We start from the raw sequence: 22,266 nt of genomic DNA on the forward strand, positions 1-22,266 counted from the left end.
AAATACATTTAAACTCAGTTTTCCACAATTCCTGACATTTAATCCTAGTAAAAATTCCCTGTTTTAGGTCAGTTAGGATCACCACTTTATTTTAAGAATGTGAAATGTCAGAATAATAGTAGAGAGAATGATTTATTTCAGCTTTTATTTCTTTCATCACGTTCCCAGTGGGTCAGAAGTTTACATAGACTCAATTAGTATTTGGTAGCATTGCCTTTAAATTGTTTAACTTGGGTCAAATGTTTCGGGTAGCCTTCCACAAGGTTCCCACAATAAGTTGGGTGAATTTTGGCCCATTCCTCCTGACAGAGCTGGTGTAACTGAGTCAGGTTTGTAGGCCTCCTTGCTCGTACATGCTTTTTCAATTCTGCCCACAAATCTTCTATAGGTTTGAGGTCAGGGCTTTGTGATGGCCACTCCAATACCTTGACTTTGTTGTCCTTAAGCCATTTTGCCACAACTTTGGAAGTATACTTGGGGTCATTGTCCTTTTGGAAGACCCATTTGCGACCAAGCTTTAACTTCCTGACTGATGTCTTGAGATGTTGCTTCAATATATCCACATAATTTTCCTTCCTCATGATGCCATCTATTTTGTGAAGTGCACAAGTCACTCCTGCAGCAAAGCACCCCCACAGCATGATGCTGCCACCCCTGTGCTTCGCGGTTGGGATGGTGTTCTTCGGCTTGCAAGCCTTCCCTTTTTTCCACCAAACATAACGATGGTCAATATGACCAAACAGTTCTATTTTTGTTTCATCAGACCAGAGGACATTTCTCCAAAAAGTACGATCTTTGTCCCCATGTGCAGTTGCAAACCATAGTCTGGCTTTTTTATGGCGGTTTTGGAGCAGTGGCTTCTTCCTTGCTGAGCGGCCTTTCAGGTTATGTCGATATAAGACTCGTTTTACTGTGGATATAGATACTTTTGTACCTGTTTCCTCCAGCATCTTCACAAAGTCCTTTGCTGTTGTTCTGGGATTGATTTGCACTTTTCACACCAAAGTACGTTCATCTCTAGGAGACAGAACACGCCTCCTTCGCGTATGACGGTTGCGTGGTCCCATGGTGTTTATACTTGGGTACTATTGTTTGTACAGATGAACGTGGTACCTTCAGGCGTTTGGAAATTGCTCCCAAGGATGAACCAGACTTGTAGAGGTCCAAAACAAAATGTCTGAGGTCTTGGCTGATTTCTTTTGATTTTCCCATGATGTCAAGCAAAGAGGCACTGAGTTTGAAGGTAGGCCTTGAAATACATCCACAGGTACACCTCCAATTGACTCAAATGATGTCAATTAGCCTTTCAGAAGCTTCTAAAGCCATGACATCATTTTGTGGAATTTTCCAAGCTGTTTAAAGGCACAGTCAACTTAGTGTATGTAAACTTCTGACCCACTGGAATTGTGATACAGTGAATTATAAGTGAAATAATCTGTCTGTAAACAATTGTTGGAAAAATGACTTGTGTCATGCACAAAGTAGATGTCCTAACCAACTTGCCAAAACTATAGTTTGTTAACAAGAAATTTGTGGAGTGGTTGAAAAAACGAGTTTTAATGACTCCAACCTAAGTGTATGTAAACCTCCGACTTCAACTGTAGCTATGGATGCAAGGACTGACCATCCACGGGATCAAAATGACAGTTTTAACCATGTTAAGAGTTTTTATTTTATTTTTACAATTACATTATTTACGAACAAAAAAATGTATGTAGTAATCGCAGATTGCCTCTAAGCTACATTTCTGGTTAATAACTGGAGTAACAATGCACTTTGCGAAAAGCATTTATCTTTGTAGAAAACTAGTTAGTAGAAAAAAATGTGGGTTGATTTTGGAAGTCAATTTCATTGGGGTTACTCATCAGCAGAGAGACTAGTGCAGTTTTGTTTTAATGAATTAAAAGCTCTGTGAAATGTTTCACCTGTCTGTCTGAGATGGAACTACTACTACCATTGATTTGTAAGGTTTTGCCAATTACATTTTGGATCAAACGTGAGCTTGAGACTACTATTGCCATTGATTTGTAAGAGCTTGACAATTACATTTTGGATCCAACGTGGACTTGACACCAATTATTTCTGCTCTCCGAGGTGAACCTGATGTTTACTCAAGTTAGTCACTCAAGTTAGCCACTCATTAACTATCTAGTTACCCAATAAATGGTACAACACATCTGTGTCCACCCCCATATAACCTCCCTCTAGATGAAATTTCTCAATGGACTGGTGGCAGACCGTGTACTCTGGTAAGGTTTCCTTTGCTTTTTCTGCTTGGTCTTTATTAGTGATGGGCACCTATAACAAAAATCTATATATCGATTTGCATTTCATGGTATATGGACACATTCACATAATATCAAATGTCCCTTCTTTACATCAACTGTGGCAGTGCAACTAAGAAAATTCGTGCATTTTTTTTTAATACTACTGTTATACAAAACATGCATTTTTCTACTGAGTATCTGGGCAATATGACATGCCTAAAAGATTAAATGTTTTAATCTGTCCCATATACCATTACAATTAACCCTGCAATTGGGGTTAATTGTAACATCAGGAGTTTTTCGGATTAAGACAGAATTGTAAAAATTCCACATTTAGCACAGGTCTCTAAACTATATTAATAGTTAGCAGGCACATGTAAGTTGTCTTTGTGAAATGTAGAACTCTCTACATCAAACAGTGTAAGAATAAATAAAATTTTAATAAACAACTCCAAAATGCGTTACAACTGTCCCCGGTCTTCCCTACAGAAACAGTGCAGGAATGTAGGTTACACTGTTAACAATTACACCAACAGTTTCTCCTTCATCTGGAGTGGACATGGTGTCATGTGGGTTATGTCCACAAAGACAAAACAGTCTTCTTGCAGCTCAATACTCACAACAAAGTACAATATATGGACATCAGGTTTTATCTTAGCTAGACATTGCACTTGAACATCAGGCGAGCAATCTTACTGCTCTGAATCAGCAAAATAATGCAACAAAAAACACAAATGTGTCATACATTGAGTAATAGTTCTTAGTAAATCAGCATCACTTAAATAGAGTTAATGGGAATTTACAGTGGAGGGCTGGAGGGGAGGACGGTATAAGGAGGGAGAGAATGGAGGGACACAGCGTAGAGGAAAGTGGGGTAAGTTGAGCCAAAGGGTTAGTTGAGCTACCCCTTGTTTCTAGGAAACCATACACAAAATTCATAATGTGACCAAATATTTAGGAAGAGGTCATCATTTCATGGAGTCTGTGAAGGAAGAAATCACATGGAAAAAGTGGTAAGCAAGCTAGGCCCAAAAAACTTTAATTTATTGTGTTACAGGTTTCATGATGCTTGTATCTAAACCAAAGTAGATCGTTTTAAGATTGTTTTATACATCAGTTGGGGTCTCTATAAGCTACAATATGACACCCTAAACCAGGGGGGTCAAACTCATTCCATGGAGGGCCTAGTGTCTGAGGGGAGTTCCAACCAGGTGAGGGGAGTTCCTTACTGACCAGTGACCTTAATTCATCAATCAAGTACAAGGGAGGAGCAAAAACCACCAGACACTCCGTGGAATGAGTTTGACACGTGTGCCCTAAACCTAGCATGAAAGTGCATCTTTGTAGCTATGTGGGATAATATTGTGAAAATATTTGCTTTGGGGTATGTTTGCTTTGATTACATTGTGTCAGTTTTATGCATAATATACAGAGTATTTTTGCAATGTGTCGTGCATATGAATTCAAGACTGCATTTTTATTGTTACAGAGCAGACATCATCATGCCCCGTGTACACAAACATAAAACAAGCAGGGGTCTAGCCCCCCTTGAGGTTCTTGACAGAGCAGCCAAGGAAGTGAGAGAAGGGAAGAAGTCCATTTGAACAGCAGCAAGGGATGAAAAAATTGACTGAATTACACTGAAGAGGTACATTGACAAAAAATAAAAAGAACATGTACCTGTGTGAAAGAGAGGCTATGATAGAATAGCAGAGGCATACAAGGTCTTATCTGATGACATGGAGTCTGAGCTTGCTAAATATATCACGAATGGTCACTGAATGGTTTGATGAGCATGAAAACGATGTAAACCATATGTCATGGCCATCTCAGTCTCCAGATCTCAACCCAATTGAACAATTATGGGAGATTCTGGAGCGGCGCCTGAGACAGCATTTTCCACCACCATCAACAAAACACCAAATTATGGAATTTCTCTTGGAAGAATGGTGCCGCATCCCTCCAATAGAGTTCCAGACACTTGTAGAATCTATGCCAAGGCGCATTGAAGCTGTTGTCACGTTCGTTGAGTACAGGATTGGACCAAGGTGCAGCGTGGAATGCATACATGTTTATTCACTAAGTTAACACACAACAAACGCACCGTAACGTGACTCTCACAATGGCTACACACAAACAAGAGTCAAGATCCCACAACATAGGTAGGCAAAATGGCTACCTAAGTATGATTCCCAATCAGACTCAGAGACAACGATCGACAGCTGCCTCTGATTGGGAACCACACCCGGCCAACATAGAAATATATAATCTAGATCTACACATAGATACCTAGATATTCACATAATAACCTCTAGCATTCACACCCTGACCAACCTAACTAAAGAATAACAGCTGTTCTGGTGGCTTGTGGTGGTCCAAAGCCCTAGTAAGACACTTTATGTTGGTGCTTCCATTATTTTGGCAGTTACCTGTATATCTGAATGTAGGCATACATTTAAGATATACAATAAACTTAAAGAAGTGTATACTGGCTACGGTGTCTCAAAATGGAAAAACAGTACTATTGCCGCTTTTTTCTCGTTTCTCAAGCAAAGGTCTTTTAAGGGAGTATGAGGGCACACTCGTTCGGTTCGGCTAGCCGAGTTTGGCTAGGCACCAGCCGAACTGAAGCATGCTGACGCCTTAACCCTAACCCTTTTCCTCACCTTTACCTCATTCTCCTAACCTGCCACGTTAATTCACCTAACCTGCCATGTTAATTATCGTAACCTGCTATGTAAACAAACCATGTGTGGCGACATATATTTTCAGTATCACCAGACTGGACTTCATTTACGTTTTTTACATAAAACCATTTGTTATGCCTTGCTCATATCGATATCAAACATTATCGATATTGGTGCCCACCACTAGTCTTTATCAGAGCAATTGATATTTGTGGCTTAGTTTACTCGCATTTGGAAAATTACCAGCTAATTTAACAGGCATGGATTTGTAATAATTTATAATTGTCAAAGTTTTAATTTAAGTGGAAAGTAAATTTCATGCATGCATGGAGGGACACTTTATCGGCCTCTATTGGATTAAAATGGTGAATTGCTGTACTGTATTGATGGTCAATGTTTACTTGTACTGTATTTCTCTTTGTATGTGTTTACATGTTCTCTACCCCTCATCCCTCTCTTTCAGCAGGTTCTCAGCTGAGTGTATCATCACTTGTTTTTGTATGTGTGACCCTGTCAGACTGCTGAGCAAGAGTCCACACAACTACGCAAGCAAGGAAAGTAAACACACCAAAGACACACACACACGCACACATATTAACAGGCATATTGTTCACATACACACACACTCCTACACAGACGTCGGGTCAATCCAGACGCCCTCCATCAGCGATGATGACGTCTCCACTGCTTCGCCCGTCATTGCATCCCTTCCTATCGCTGAGGCTGCTGGGTACTGTGACCCCAAGGACGCTGGCGGCAGAACGGTTGGCAGTGGCGCCGTCACAGGGGTTCGCAGCGGACGCCCTCCCAGTGGCGTTGACCTTTGAGGACCCCAGCGCCTTCAGGGTAAAGAGCTTTGGGGAGCTGCTCCGAGCATTAGGGGTGTTCCGACTCTGCTCTGTCCCATTGCTGGTCAACAACTGTGGGAAGGTGAGAAACTGGGAGGGAGGGATAGGAGGAGAAGGGAAGAGATATACAGTACATGAGCAGCATGAACCAGATAAGGGATGAGAGAGAGAGGAATTGAGGGGAATGAGTGAGTGGTGAAGTGAGTGAGTGAATGAGTGAGTGTCACTACTTTGGACATTGGCTCACAGGGCTGTCACTACTTTTGACACCGGCCCATAGGGCTCTGGTCAAAAGTAGTGCATTATGTAGGAAATAGGGTGCCATTTGGGACTCAATCAGTAAGTGAGTGAGTGCATACAGGCAAATGCCTACACTGTTGCACTCGATGTGTCTGACAATGTATAAAGGTCAAGTATGTTTGTCCGTCTCGGTTTCCACTCTTTCTCTGCCTCTCATACTCCTTATGCGTATTTATCTCCCCCTCTCTTTACCTCTAGCCCAAATTAGCTCTTTATTTGTATCTGACTCACTCACCGGCTCTCCCCTTTCCTATAGTTTTGACTCACTCATCCTCCCCTTTCTTTCTTTCTTTCTTTCTTTCTTTCTTTCTTTCTTTCTTTCTTTCTTTCTTTCTTTCTTTCTTTCTTTCTTTCTTTCTTTCTTTCTTTCTTTCTTTCTTTCTTTCTTTCTTTCTTTCTTTCTTTCTTTCTTTCTTTCTTTCCTCTCTCTCTCTCTCTCTCTCTCTCTCTCTCTCTCTCTCTCTCTCTCTCTCTCTCTCTCTCTCTCTCTCTCTCTCTCTCTCTCTCTCTCTCTCTCTCTCTCTCTCTCTCTCTCTCTCTCTCTCTCTCTCTCTCTCTCTCTCTCTCTCTCTCTCTCTCTCTCTCTCTCTCTCTCTCTCTCTCTTCCTCCCACTCTCAGCTCATGTCTGTAGCGCGGACTCTGCTCGGGAAAAGGGGGTTTGCCCTGTTCCTGCGGCCGTCTGTGTATGCTCAGTTTGTGGCCGGGGAGAGCGAGGGCGAGATCACCCATTCCATGGAGAAGATGAGCTCCCTTGGACTCCGCCCCATGCTGGCTGTGCCCATTGAAGAGGACCTGGGAGAGAGCACTGGGTTAGACAACATCTTTCTATGTTAAACCCCTTTCCACACTAGCTTGCTGAACTGTACTGCGCTGCTGGGCTTGGATAGTTTAACTATGGTGGATATGTAACCAGGCTTGGTTCAGTTTGGCTCAGTAGTGTGAAAAGGGTATTACGCTGGCAATGCTCGGCTACCATACTCAAAGCAATTACATGGGTTTCATGCAGCATTGTACATAAATTGATGATAAAGATCCAACTTTTGTCAATGTTTGTTTTCGTTCAGAAATATTGAAGGGCCTCCCGAGTGGCGCAGTGGTCTAAGGCACTGCATCGCAGTGCTTGAGGCGTCACTACAGACCCGGGTTCGATCCCGGGCTGTGTCACAGCCGGCCGCTACCGGGAGACCCATGAGGCGGTGCACAATTGGCCCAGCATCATCCGGGTTAGGGGAGGGTTTGTCTGGCTGGGATGTCCTTGTCAAATCGCGCTCTAGCGATTTGTGGCGACTCCTTGTGGCGGGCCGGGCACTTGCACGCTGACATGGTCACCAGTTGTATGGCGTTTCCTCCGACACATTGGTGCGGCTGGCTTCCGGGTTAAGCGAGCAGTGTGTCAAGAAGCAGTGCAGCTTGGCAGGGTTGTGTTTCAGAGGACGCATGGCTCTCGACCTTCGCCTCTCCCGAGTCCATATGGGAGTTGCAGCGATGGGACAAGACTGTAACTACCAATTGGATATCATGAAAAACATTTTTTTAACAAAAATGTATATTTACATTTTTGTCATTTAGCAGACGCTCTTATCCAGAGCGACTTACAGGAGCAATTAGGGTTAAGTGCCTTGCTTAAGGGCACATCGACAGATTTTGCACCTAGTCGGCTCGGGGATTAGAACCAGCGACCTTTCGGTTACTGGCACAACGCTCTTACCCACTAAGCTACCTGCCGCCCCATATTGAATAACTTTCATTCTGAACGCATGTGGTCAAATATCAATTGTCAACAGGGAGCGACGGTACGACGACAACCTGGCGTCCATGTTGGAATGTGTCAGCATGTCCCATAGAAATGCCTGGAGCAAAGATCCCATGATGCAGCTGAAGATCACTGCCTTGCTCAGTCCAGAGCTGTGTGTAAGTGTATGACTTACTTGACTAAAACCCTTTTACTCTGCGAGGAGCATAGTTCATGCTTTTTTGTTTTTTTGGAATATACCCCAACCCTTCTGTCCTGTCCTTATGAAATATATTATATAAGCAATAAACACTACATTCCTGTGTAGCCTGAGTGCCGGTCTGTTTGTGCTATCATGCCAACTTCTTGTCACTCATTGTCATGCCGAACAATGTTTGCCTTGACAAGGACCACAATTGAGTTGGTAAGAGCACAAACAGGTCTGGGACCAGTCTAGCTCTTGTGTATAACTAGCACTCTATTATTTATTAACAATATCTTACAATAAAGGGCCGGTTACGTGGACACTCATCTAGGATCAGGTCCTCCCTGTCCATAATAATATAATTCAATATGATCTAAGAGGCAAAACTGATCCTGAATCAGCAATCCGACTCTGAGGCACTTGATAAATGCTGGCCCAGATCTCTGTTGACACATTTCCCTTTGTACTTAGGTGAAGCTAACCACTCAGAACAACAGTATGACCTAGACCTCCTAGTCAGAGCCATGGACGGAGAGGTGGGTGAGCCATTTTGTGAGATGTTCAGATGCCTCTCTATTTATAAGTCTAGAGTGATGACTGATCCACTGTCTGGTCCCGTCTCTCACAGCCAATCAGCTTCCCCGGTTTACAGGAGAGCGAGAACACACATTTCCTGTGCGGCCTACAGAGGCTCAACAAAGTGGGAGAGGTATGGAGAGAAAAACATCTGTATTTTCATCAATTCTGAAATATTGGCACCTGTTATTTGCTTATGCAAATATAGTAGCCTACACTGGTATTGTCCTATGATTATCACATATGTTTATTTATACTTTTATACTTTCTTACTTCAATGCCCCATGTGTCCTGTAATACATATTGTTTTCCACATGCAATGATATTCCTGTCATGAAGTTAGATGTAAAAGAGTCAGTAAAACGTTACCTTAAATAGCCCTTGTACCTACAGGTAACTGCCAAAATAATGGAAACACTTGAGTAGATGAGGGATACAAAGTATATTGAAAGCAGGTGCTTCTCCCATCCACAGGGCACCAGAGGTCACTGAATGGTTTGATGAGCATGAAAATGACGTAAACCATATGCCTTGGCCGTCTCAGTTATCAGATCTCAACCCAATTGAACACTTATTCTGAAGCGAAGCCTGAGACAGCGTTTTCCACCACCATCAACAAAACACCAAATGATAGAATTTCTCATGGAAGTATGGTGTCGCATCCCTCCAATAGAGTTTCAGACACTTGTATAATCTATGACAAGGTGCATTGAAGCTGTTCTGGCTCGTGGTGGCCCAACACCCTATTAAGACACTTTATGTTGGTGTTTCCTTTATTTTGGCAGTTACCTGTATGTAACTACTCATTAATAGCTGTAGTTACAACGTAATATTCACATGTACTAACATACTAACTGCTTTGTAATTACATGGTCATAGCCTACAGCAGGGCTCTCCAACCCTGTTCCTGGAGAGCTACTGTCCTGTAGGTTTTCGCTCCAACCCTAATCTAGCACACCTGATTCTAATAATTAGCTGGTTGATAAACTGAATCAGGTTAGTTACAACTTGGGTTGGATTGAAAACCTACAGGATGGTACCTCTCCAGAAACAGGGTTAGAAAGCCCTGGCCTACACATTATAGACATAAGAATCACTTTAGGTAAAGTGTTATCAAAGAGCCATTACTGCATGTGTTTCATTCTCAGGCCAGTGCCAACAAAGTGCGAGTTCTGGTCGACGCAGAGTACACATACATGAACCCCGCCCTCTCGCTCGTCACCATGGCCATGATGAAGAAGTTCAACCAAGATGGCGTCTGGATCTGGAACACCTACCAGTGTTACCTTAAGGTAGATCAGTGAGTCTAGTTTTCAGCTCCTTTTTGATTCATGTTCTTCCCTCTCTCGCTGTCTCTCTGTCTCTCTGTCTGTTTCTCTCTCTACTCTCTCTCTATCTTTCTCTCTCTCTCTCTCTCTCTCTCTCTCTCTCTCTCTCTCTCTCTCTCTCTCTCTCTCTCTCTCTCTCTCTCTCTCTCTCTCTCTCTCTCTCTCTCTCTCTCTCTCTCTCTCTCTCTCTCTCTCTCTCTCTCTCGCTCTCCCTCCCACTCTATTTGTTTCTCCACAATGAATGGTTGTGTAAACATTTGTGTGCAGACAAACTCATCAGAAATATCTATTCATTGTCTCAACCGTTGTCAAATGTGTTGTACATCAGTTGTAGAACTTACAGTGCATTCGTAAAGTATTCAGACCCCTTCCCTTTTTCCACATTTTGTTACATTACAGCGTTATTCTAAAATGGATTAAATAAGATTTGAATCTACGCAAAATACCCCATAATGACAAAGTGAAAAAAATTTTTGGGGAAAAAACTAAACGGATACCTTATTTACATAAGTGTTCAGACCCTTTGCTATGAGACTCAAAATTGAGCTCAACTGCATCCTGTTTCCATTGATCATCCTTGAAATGTTTCTACAACTTAATTGGAGTCCACCTGTGGTAATTTCAATTGATTGGACGTGATTTGGAAAGGCACAAACCTGTCTATGTAATGTCCCACAGTTGACAGTGCACGTCAGAACAAAAACCAAGCCATGAGGTTGAAGGAATTGTCCGTAGAGCTCCAAGACAGGATTGTGTCACGGCACCGGTCTGGGGAAGGGTACCAATGTATTTCTGCAGCATTGAAGGTCCCCAAGAACACAGTGGCCTCCATCATTCTTAAATGGAAGAAGTTTGGAACCACCAAGACTCTTCCTAGTGCTGGACGCCCGACCAAACTGAGCAATCGGGGGATAAAGCCCTTGGTCAGGGAGGTGACCAAGGACCGGATGGTCACTCTGACAGAGCTCCAGAGTACCTCTTTGGAGATTGGAGAACCTTCCAGAAGGACAACCATCTCTGCAGCACTCCAGCAATCAGGCCTTTATGGTAGTGGCCAGACAGAAGCCACTCCTCAGTAAAAGGCACATGACAGCCCGCTCGGAGTTTGCCAAAAGGCACCTAAAGGACTCTCAGACCATGAGAAACAAGATTCTCTGGTCTGATGAAACCAAGATTGAACTCTTTGGCCTGAATGCCAAGCGCCACGTCTGGAGGAAACCAGGCACCACTCATCACCTGGCCAATACCATCCCTACGGTGAAGCATGGTGGTGGCAGCATCATGCTGTGGGGATTTTTTCTGCGAAAGGGACTGGGAGACGAGTCAGGATCGAGGGAAAGATGAACGGAGCAAAGTACGGCGAGATCCTTGATGAAAACCTACTCCAGAGTGCTCAGGAGGTCAGACTGGGGCGAAGGTTCACCTTCCAACAGGACAGCAACCCTAAGCACACAGCCATGACAATGCAGGAGTGGCTTGGGGACAAATCTCTGAATGTCCTTGAGTGGCCCAGCCAGAGAGACCTGAAAATAGCTGTGCAGTGACGCTCCCCATCCAACCTGACAGAGCTTGAGAGGATCTGCAGAGAAGAAATGGAGAAACTCCCCAAATACAGGTGTGCCAAGTTTGTAGTGTCATACCCAAGAAGACTTGAGGCTGTAATCGCTGCCAAAGGTGCTTCAAGAAAGTACTGAGTAAAGGGTCTGAATACATAGGGTGGCAGGTAGCTTAGTGGGTAAGAGCGTTGTGCCAGTAACCGAAAGGTCGCTGGTTCTAATCCCCGAGCTGACTAGGTGAAAAATCTGTCGATGTGCCCTTAAGCAAGGCACTTAACCCTAATTGCTCATGTAAGTCGCTCTGGATAAGAGCGTCTGCTAAATGACTAAAATGTAAATGTAAAATGATATCCAAATGTGATATTTCAGGGTTGAAAAATAATAATAATCTTGGGCCTCCTGAGTGGCGCAGTGGTCTAAGGCAGTGCTAGCTGTGCCACTAGAGATCCTAGTTCGAGTCCAGGCTCTCTCGCTGCCGGCCGCGACCAGGAGACCCATGGGTTGGCGCACAATTGGCCCAGCGCCGTCCAGGGTAGGGTTTGGCCGGCAGGGTTGTTCTTATCCCATGGCGCACTAGCGACTCCTGTGGCAGGCCGGGCACTTGCACGCTGACTCAGTCGCCAGCTGTACGGTGTTTCCTCCGGCACATTGGTGCGGCTGGCTTCCGGGCACTCGGCTGGGTTGTGTTTCGGAGGACGCACGACTCTCGACCTTCGCCTCTCCAGTGTCCGTATGGGAGTTGCAGCGATGGGACAAGACTGTAACTACCAATTGGATACAAAAAATTCAACAACCCAAAAAGATTATAATAGTAATCTTAAAACCTGTTTTTGCTTTGTCATTATGGGGTATTGTTTGTAGATCAATCTTAGAATAAGGCTGTAACGTAACAAAATGTGGAAAGAGTCAAGGTGTCTGAATACTTTCTAAATGCTCTGTATATGTACAGGGCCTTGTTTTCTGGTGACTCCCATGTGTTAAATGTAGTTGTTATGACCCTTGATGAGGACAAGTGTCCTTAAATTACTATAGATTACTATAGATTGTAAATGATTGAAGCAGCAAATTAATTGAATTATCAGGAGTAACGTAGGAGCTTAATGACGAACCAAGTCATAGCCCACTATTCAGCAATTTCAGAACAGTTTCACCCCCCCCCCCCCCACACGCTCTCCCTCTCTCTCTCTCTCTCTCTCTCTCTCTCTTTCTCTCTCTCTCTTTCGCTCTGTTTTGCCCTTTCTCACTCTCTCTCTGCTTCTCCCCCCTCTGTCTCCCTCTCCCTTCAGGAATCGCGGTCCCTCCTGCTCGAGGATGTCCGCCTGTCCATCAGCGAGTCCTTCTGTCTGGGTGTGAAGCTTGTGAGAGGGGCATACATGGACAAAGAAAGGAAACTGGCCAATAATGAGGGGTGGTCAGAACCTGTTCATGAATCCTGGGAGCACACCAATGACAGGTAACTCTTTTGTGCATGTCGGCTTTTTGGGTGATGGAAAATGTTATATTATAGAGTGGTACAAGCAATCCCGACGTTCAAATAACCAATGTCCAAATAATCAGTTCTCTCTCCTCAAGTGTGCAACTGTGTACACTCCTCCCCATGCATTAAAACATTGGATTGGTGCAGTGCCTTTTTTTGTAAATCGGGAGGTCCTGGAACATATAGTGAATTCGAGGGGGAGGGGGGGGGGGGGGGGCTATGAGGTACCAGAACACATTGAGAGAAAAAAGTGTCAAACACAATGTGGCAGCGCAGCAGACAGAGTAAACAGCCAAGTAGCCTACTGTCTATGGTGGTGAAACGGACAGCACTCTCCAAGGTGCTGATGAATTCAAAGTATTTTAGATGTCACTGCAGTATGCCCACATACTTGAGTATAGCTTACACAAGTCCACATTTCTTATAGCCTAATTTTCTAGACATCAATGTACAGCAATATTTTTAGACGACACTGCAGAACACCTGCCATATGCATATGCGCACATACTCAGCTGTGGGGCTTACAAGACCCGAATGTCATATAATTTTCAAGACATCAATGTAGCAGTAGAACAAATATCACAATATTGGAATATAACTTCAAATAAAATAAATAAATGTAGGCTACAGCAGAACACACATATGAGAATATATAGGCCTCCTGCCTATGTGATAATATGAAGCACATATTCAGATTACCTTCACAGTACCGAACAAGTTTTTAAAGGAAAATAAAATGTCCTACCTTAGTTTTCAAAACCTCCCACAATGACTCTCCCCATGTCAAGTCTGTTTAACTCCTGAGAGTCAATTTCTTGCTCAAAGCCATGAGCGGGCCTGTGGCTGTGATGTTTAGCCTCATTCTAAGGCTGTTCTGAAGACACTGGCTGTAGTGTCTATTTTTTTCATTTTGAGTTTTAACTATATCCTGGGTGTCCTCTTTAGCCTTGTCTACAAGGCTTGCTGCCACCAAATGTGCCTTGCTTCGGGCATGTTCAAAAACCTTTTTTCTGAGGGCTCTTTGTTGTTGTTTTTTTATGTCTGAGGCAGAGGATGTTAATTTACTGCACATTCCACCCACTCTTTTGCTAGTTTAATCACTCCAGTCGTTTCTAGACCCAAGCTCCCTACCTTTTTGCATGTTGTACAGCCCAACTATTAATTCTGCATGACAAGCCAGGGGTTATACGTTTGCTTGTTCTTGAACTGCAAATTGCACCTGCTCCGAGCACTTCGTCGGTGGATGCACTGCCCCCCACCCCCCCAACTCCATGTCTCCCTCTCCCGCTGAGTCTGACTCACTAGTAGGCCTATTAGCTAGTGGAGGTGCCGGTGGTGATGCTGAATTAAGGCATCGCCATCAGGAACAGTTTGCCCCTCTGTCACGCCCTGGCTCTGGGGACTCTTATATGTTGAGCCAGGGTGTGGATTTTCTATGTGTTATTTTCTATGTTTTGTTTTAGTTCGTGTATTTCTATGTTGGCCAGGGTGGTTCCCAATCAGAGGCAGCTGTAGCTTGTTGTCTCTGATTGGGGACCATACTTAGGCAGCCTGTTTGGCACTGTTTATTGTGGGATCTTGTTCCGTAAGGTTTGTTTTGGTGTTAACCTAGGACTTCACGTATCGTTTGGTTTGTTGTTTTGTTCGTGTGTGTACTTCAATAAAAGATTGACTATCACGGCTATCACGCTGCGCCTTGGTCCGCTTCATCTAACGACGATCGTGACAGAAGATCCCACCATAAAAGGACCAAGCAGCGTGCCCAGGAGGAGAAGCTGGCGATGGCTCAGGTGGGCGAATGGTGGTCATGGGAGGACATATTCGCGGGCAGAGGGCCCTGGGCTAAGGTACAGGCCCTGGCAAGAGAGGAGAAACGGCACCAACCGTGCCGACGACGGACACGCGAGAGGCAACCCCAATAAAACATTTGGGGGGGGCACACGGCATGGACGACGGGGCTGCTGGAGGCAGCTACAGGGCGCATCAGCGATTTAGGAGAGGAGGCTACCAGGTTTGGGGGGCTGGAAGGGTGGTTGGCGGAGCCTAGAGGTAGAGCAGAGCCAACTCCCCGTACTCAGGCTAGGCAGCATGAGACTGGGCAGGTTCCGAGTTATGCAGAGCTACGTACTGTGCCGCGAGTGTTCCGGCACAGTCCTGTACGTCCTGTGCTAGCACCACGCACGTGTCGTGCTAAGGTGGGCATGCAGCCAGTACCCCTCCTCGGTCCCGGATATCCTGCGCCAGTGCCACGTGCTGTAGTGTCAGTACGAGTGCACAGCCCTGTACGTCCTGTGCTGATGCCTCACACAGAGTGTGTGGAAATAGGCATTCAGCCAGGACGGGTTGTGTCAGCTCTCCGTTCCAGACCTCCAGTCCGTCTCCACAGTCCAGCCCGGCCTGTTCCTGTCCCTCGCACCAAGCCTGTGGTGCGCGTCGCCAGCCCGGTCCGGCCCGTTCCAGCTCCCCGCACCAAGCCAGTGGTGCGCGTCGTCAGCCCGGTCCGGCCTGTTCCTGTCCGTCGCACCAAGCCTGTGGTGCGCGTCGCTAGCCCGGTCCGACCTGTTCCCGGCCCCTACCCTCTTGTGTTTGGCTGGCGCGGTCGCAGTCCGCGCCTTTGGGGGGGGGGGTACTGTCACGCCCTGGCTCTGGGGACTCATATGTTGAGCCAGGGTGTGGATTTTCTATGTGTTATTTTCTATGTTTTGTTTTAGTTCGTGTATTTCTATGTTGGCCAGGGTGGTTCCCAATCAGAGGCAGCTGTAGCTTGTTGTCTCTGATTGGGGACCATACTTAGGCAGCCTGTTTGGCACTGTTTATTGTGGGATCTTGTTCCGTAAGGTTTGTTTTGGTGTTAACCTAGGACTTCACGTATCGTTTGGTTTGTTGTTTTGTTCGTGTGTTTACTTCAATAAAAAATGTACGGCTATTACGCTGCGCCTTGGTCCGCTTCATCTAACGACGATCGTGACACCCTCACTCCTGTCCTCCGGCACTGACAGTTCTCTGGCTCGTTCTGGGTTCGATTCACCATCTTTCTTTGGATTTTTGGACTTGAAAAATGTAATCAAACTCGATTGCCTTTTCTTATCCATTTTTTAATAGGCTTTCCCATGATTCAAATTCAGTAGGGAGACGACTAGCTGACCACCACTGCCAAGATAAGTGTCAAGATCAGTTACTTACCCCACCGGCCCTCCCCATAACCTCTATGTACAAATAAGAGAGCAGGTCTGGAATCAGTGTAGCAGGAAAGGATGATTACACAGACTGGTCATGTGCTTTTGCATGATGGTCTTTCTGGGGGGTGGGAGAAATAACGAGGAGGCAACTTGATTTAACACTGATCGCTTTTATTAGAATGTCTACAGTGCGAATAGTGAAACAATGAATCATGCCTCGAGAGGTGCTGGAACAAACAAAGTAAAATCTGAGAGGTGCCGGATCCTGTTCCGGCAGGATCCGTCTCAAATTAAGCACTGGATTGGTGTTAGCCTGGATTAGAGGGAGTTTCCACCATATCTCTTATACCAGTCCTTTCATTTGAAATCCATGAACGGAAGTGAACAAGTGCACATTTCGCGAGAAAGGATAGATTATTGGGAATATTTTTAACCATTAAAGGTCTTGTTATGATATGTTCATTTAGAACTATCATTGATATGATAATGCTATGTCACAACATGCCACTGTGTATCTCCATAATGTTGTTGTGCTCCTGTAGTTATAACGGCTCGTTGGACATCCTGCTGGAACTCATCTCCCAGGACCCTGAGCGCTATCGGATCATAGTTGCCACGCACAACGAGGAGTCCGTAAGGCGTGCAGTTCAACGGTAAGATTATTTATATCATTCACTTAATTTTTTTTAAGAGGCTGTGCGGAAGTTTATTTATTCATTTCTTACCTCAAATTTAGAAATATTCCTGTCCATTTAGGGGACCCTCTTTTGGCTCAAGAGCACCCCGTGAGGCAAAAGTTCTGTAAAGCCACTAATGCAGCACATGCATTACATGACATTGAATTGGTATTGTGACATCTGTCCTAAGGATGGGAGAGCTGGGAATAGACAAAGATGGTGGATCTGTGTGTTTTGGTCAGCTGTTGGGGATGTGTGACCATGTGTCTCTCACTCTCGGTAAGCATCCTTTCTCCCTTCAAATTCAACTTATATTCAAGTGTATCGTCAAAGAAACTCAAGTCCCTATTCTGCCTTACCTTGCTTAGCTACACACATTAAGATAGTTTTGTGAATATTATTCACTTTTTTTCTTCCCCTATCCATCTTTCCTTGTTTCTCTGCCTCTCTCTATCCTTTCCTCTTCCTCTCCTCTCTCCCACCCATCCTCTCTAACCCCTCCCTCTTTACTTATTTGTCCTTTCTCTGTTCCTCTCTCCTGCCTCTCTCTCTCTTTCTCCTGTCCCCTCTCTATCCCTTCAACCACCTCTCTTTATCTCCTTGTCCTTTCCCTCTGTCTCTCTCTGTCCTTTGTGTCTGTGTCTCTTTTTCTCCACCTTTCCCCCTTTTCCACCCTATCTCCTCCCCCTAGCCCAGCAGGGTTACTCGGTGTACAAGTCGGTGCCGTATGGCTCGGTGGACGACACCCTGCCCTACCTGGTGCGCCGTGCCCAGGAGAACCGGACCGTGCTGCAGGGCATCCGCAAGGAGCGAGACCTCCTGAGACAGGAGCTCCACAGGAGGCTGTGGCAGGGGCTCAGACAGGGAAGATAGGGGTAGGGAGGACAGGGAAGCGGGGATGGTGTGGAGGGCGGGTTTGGGCTAAATTTGCATTAAAGACAGTCAATTCAGGAAGTAAACTGAAACTCCTATTCAATAATTGAAAAAAGACCATCTACTCTCAATAAAGGATAAGCAAATAATGTCAAATGTTTTTCAATTGTTTGAATTTTAAATTTAAAACACTGAATTGACTTTACCTCATTCCTCAAGATTTCTCGTGGACAGACGTATGTAACATTAATGGTACCATAGCGTCTGACGACTAACGAGGAACTTGTGGAACAGTATCCGGTGTGGTGATACTGATGGTTTGTTTACATAGCAGGTTAGGAGAACTAACGCAGCAGGTTAGGAGAACAAACGTAGCAGGTTAGGAAAAGTGTTTTTTGTTATTATTATTTTTAGTCATTTAGCAGACGCTCTTATCCAGAGCGACTTACAGGAGCAATTAGGGTTAAGTGCCTTGCTCAAGGGCACATCGACAGATTTTTCACCTAGTCGGCTCGGGGATTAGAACCAGCGACCTTTCGGTTACTGGCACAACGCTCTGAACCACTAAGCTACCTGGGGTTACGCTTAGCTAAAATGGTACAGTTCTCAACAACTGTAGTCCCTGACACGACAACCAGATAGAGCTGTAGACCTAAGCTATCGAGCCACAAGTCCAGACAAACCATAAGTGTCGACAAACTATCATTATAATAACACCTGTGCGCAGATTTACCATTACTGATCATTTTGACAAATCCCGGTTTTGCAGGTGCTCGCATCTTTGAAATATCTGAAGGGGAGAGGGAAATTTGGCCCATAGATTTGCCTGAAACTTGCAGAGAGATGGGGGTGGAGCTACCACGCTGCTTCCACTCCTCGTTCTAGTATATTTTCTAACACATCTCCCCCCAGAACTTAATCAAGCATCTGAGTCAGTTATGCAAGATTTTAGTTCTGGGTTTCCGAGATTAGCCTATACATCATGTAGGCTTGCAGTTAAACTTTTTAACTATACATTTTACAATTCCAGAGGTATCAATGCACAAACAGTCAATTTCTGACAGCTCATTTTACCAGCATTGCTCCACATAGATGCAAGAAAAATTGACTTGCTGCCTGTAACACCATTGATGCTCGCGACTCGTCTGTTTTCTCTCATTGACTTCCATGCGTTCTATTTCCAGCGTAAGCATGCTTGTTCACGCGTGTATAAAAATAACTGAATGGCTGTGTGGCTGGATTCTTCATGCTCCCAGGTAATTTTATTGTTATGATGGTTCGACCTTTAGGTCTTCATCAGGCATCCAGATCCCAGGTGGGGGTGGAAGGTCCTATACAGTGCATTCGTAAAGTACAGCCTTATTCTAAAATGGATACAATACATTTTGTCCCTCATCAATCTACACATAATGCCCCATAATATCAAAGCAAAAACAGGTTTTTAGAAATTTTTGCAAATTTATAACAAATAAAAAACGGAAATATCAGATTTGCATAAGTATTCAGACACTTTACTCAGTACTTTGTTGAAGTACCTTTGGTAGCGATTACAGCCTCGAGTCTTCTTGGGTATGACGCTACAAGCTTGGCACACCTGTATTTGTGGAGATTCTCCCATTCTTCTCTGCAGATCCTCTCAAGCTCTGTCAAGTTGGATGGGGAACGTCGCTGCACAGCTATTTTCGGGTCTCTCCAGATATGTTAGATCGGGTTCAAGTCCGGGCTCTGGCTGGGCCACTCAAGGACATTCAGAAACTTGTCCCGAAGCCACTCCTGCATTGTCTTGGCTGTGAGCTTAGGGTTGTTGTCCTGTTGGAAGGTGAACCTTCGCCCCAATCTGAGCTCTCTGGAGCAGGTTTTCATCAATGATCTCTCTGTACTTTGCTCTGTTAATCTTTCCCTCGATCTTGACTAGTCTCCCAGTCCCTGCTGCTGAAAAACATCCCCACAGCATGATGATGCCACCACCATGCTTCACCGTAGGGATGGTGCAAGGTTTCCTCCAGATATGACGCTTGGCATTCAGGCCAAAGAGTTCAATCTTGGTTTCATCAGACCAGAGAATCTTGTTTCTCATGGGCTGAGAGTCCTTTAGGTGCCTTTTGGCAAACTCCAAGTGGGCTGTCATGTGCCTTTTACTGAGGAGTGGCTTCCGTCTGGCCAATCTACCATAAAGGCCTGATTGGTGGAGTGCTGCAGAGATGGTTGTCCTTCTGGAAGGTTCTCCCATGTCCACAGAGGAACTCTGGAGCTCTGTCAGTGACCATCGGGTTCTTGGTAACCTCCCTGACCAAGGCCCTTCTCTCCTGATAGATCAGTTTGGCCGGGCGGCCAGCTCTAGGAAGAGTCTTGGTGGTTCCAAACTTATTCCATTTAAGAATGATGGAGGCCACTGTGTTCTTGGGGACCTTCAATGCTGCAGAAATGTTTCTGTCTCGGAGCTCTACGGACAATTCCTTCGACCTCATGGCTTGGTTTTTGCTCTAACATGCACTGTCAACTGTGGGACCTTGTATAGACAGGTGTGTGCCTTTCCAATTCATGTCCAATCAATTGACCACAGGTGGACATCAGTCAAGTTGTAGAAACATCTCAAGGATGATCAATGGAAACAGGATGCACCTGAGCTCAACTTCGAGTCTCATAGCAAAGGGTCTGAATACTTATGTAAATAAGGTTTTTATGTTTTTTATTTTTAATACATTTGTAAACATTTTTAAAAACCTGTTTTTGCTTTGTCATTATGGGGTATTGTATGTAGATTGATGAGGGGAAAATGGAGTGTAACGTATACGCAGGGAGTCAGGAAGCAGGTGCAGATGGTGAGTTTAATAATAAGAAACATTAAGATAATCAAAACAGGACTAGTGTACTGAATGTAAACAAAACCAATACTGCTTGAAGACTGAGGCTACTGAGGGCTAAATAAAGGCAGAGTAATCAGGGTGATGATGAAGTCCAGGTGTGCGTAACGATGGAGAGCAGGTGTGCGCAATGATGGTTGCCAGTTGTGCGTAATGTGGGTTGCTAGGACCGGAGGTTAGTAGACCGGCGACGTTGAGTGCCGGAGCGGGAGAGTAGGAGTAGGAGTGACAGTACCCCCCTCCTGACGCGCGGCTCCAGCCGCAGGACGACGCCGGCCAGGGGGACGGCCCCGAGGGCGAGGTGCGGGCCGGTCCGGGTAGCGGAGGTGGAAATCCCGGACGATGTTGGGATCCAGGATGTCGTCCCCCGGGACCCTAAAGCGCTCCTCTTGACCATACCCCTCCCAGTCAACCAGGTACTGGAGCCAGCCCCCAAGACGTCGGAAGTTCAGGAGGGACCTGACGGCATAGGCGGGGCTCCCATCGATGTCAAGGTGAGGTGGAGGGGTGTCGTGGGAGACGGCACCATCCAGGGGACAAGGAACCAACTGCCTGAGGGGGGAAACATGAAAAAGGGTGCGATTCCGTAGTTAGTGTGTTGTTGTAATCTATAGGTTACCTTGTTGACCCTCCGGAGGACCTTGAAGGGCCCCACAAACTGGGGGCTCAGCTTCCTACAGGGCAGGTGGAGCGGGAGGTTCCTGGTGGAGAGCCAGACGCGATCACCAGGATGGAACACAGGAGCCTCACTGCGGTGGCAGTGAACCACTCGTCCACCTGAACCAATCGTCCACCTCAGGAGCTTTGGTTTGGCTCAGGGTTCACAGAGACAGGGCTGGCTGATACCCCAGGTAAAACTGTTGCCAGTTCATCTTGTTTTGTGAGGTCTTACCAGCGTGTTTCCCGTTTCTCCTTTTCTCCAGTTTTGTTTTCTAGTCTTCCCGGTTCTGACCTTTTTGCCTCTCCTGACCCTGAGCCTGCCTGCCGTCTTGTACCTGCCTGACTCTGACCTTGTTTACGAACCTCTGCCTGCCCTCAACCTGCCTTTTGCCTGCCCCTTTGTTATATTAAATATTCAGATAATCGAACTATCCGCCTCCTGTGTCTGCATCTGGGTCATGTCTTGAGTCGTGATAGTACGAGCTGGCCATGACTGACCCAGCAGACTCGGACCCGCTTCGCAATGCTGTCTCCTCCCAAGGAGCTACCATCGGAAGGCACGAGGAGCTACTTCAAAACCTTATGAAAGGACTTGGTGGAACGCCAGGATCACAGTTTCAATGCATTGCTGGAGCAATTCCGTGGATTATCTACTAGGCAGCAAGCCACTACGGTAACCCCCCAGACTCTCAGTAACCCTGCTACAAGCGGCTCTTCTCCACAGCCTATCCTGGCTTCCTGAGAACCCTTCTTACCTCCTCTGCAGCAGGAGTTTCCCAGTGCCTCAACCAGCACCAGCAGCAGCTTGCCCAGTTGAACGCCTCCATGTAGGTAGTGCTCCAAACTCTGCATAATCTGCCCAGCGCTACGGTTCCACCTCAGGGAGCGGCGAGTGCATCCAATCCACCTGTTCCCGTGCTATCACCCACTTCTGAGGGAACCCTCGCCCTACCGGAGCGCTATGACGGTAAAACTACTAAATGTAGCGGCTTCCTGCTACAGGTTTCACTTTATCTGGCGCGTCAGCCTGGGGCAT

At 45.6% G+C, this 22,266-nt stretch overlaps 1 protein-coding gene across 1 annotated transcript; it reads left to right on the forward strand.

Moving 5' to 3' along the window:
* The first annotated feature begins 2,184 nt into the window (after positions 1 to 2,184).
* prodh2 (proline dehydrogenase 2) lies at positions 2,185 to 17,866 on the forward strand. The gene is given in 12 exon segments (XM_084141920.1): positions 2,185 to 2,249; positions 5,418 to 5,884; positions 6,722 to 6,912; positions 7,888 to 8,014; positions 8,512 to 8,533; positions 8,536 to 8,576; positions 8,669 to 8,749; positions 9,765 to 9,908; positions 12,787 to 12,953; positions 16,699 to 16,809; positions 17,024 to 17,112; positions 17,525 to 17,866. Coding segments are annotated over 11 exon segments (1,416 nt in total). The 5' UTR covers positions 2,185 to 2,249; positions 5,418 to 5,623; the 3' UTR covers positions 17,707 to 17,866.
* The last annotated feature ends 4,400 nt before the right edge of the window (positions 17,867 to 22,266 follow it).

Source organism: Coregonus lavaretus, assembly GCF_964263955.1.
Source record: "Coregonus lavaretus genome assembly, chromosome: 25".
NCBI classification, from domain to species: Eukaryota; Metazoa; Chordata; class Actinopteri; order Salmoniformes; family Salmonidae; genus Coregonus; species Coregonus lavaretus.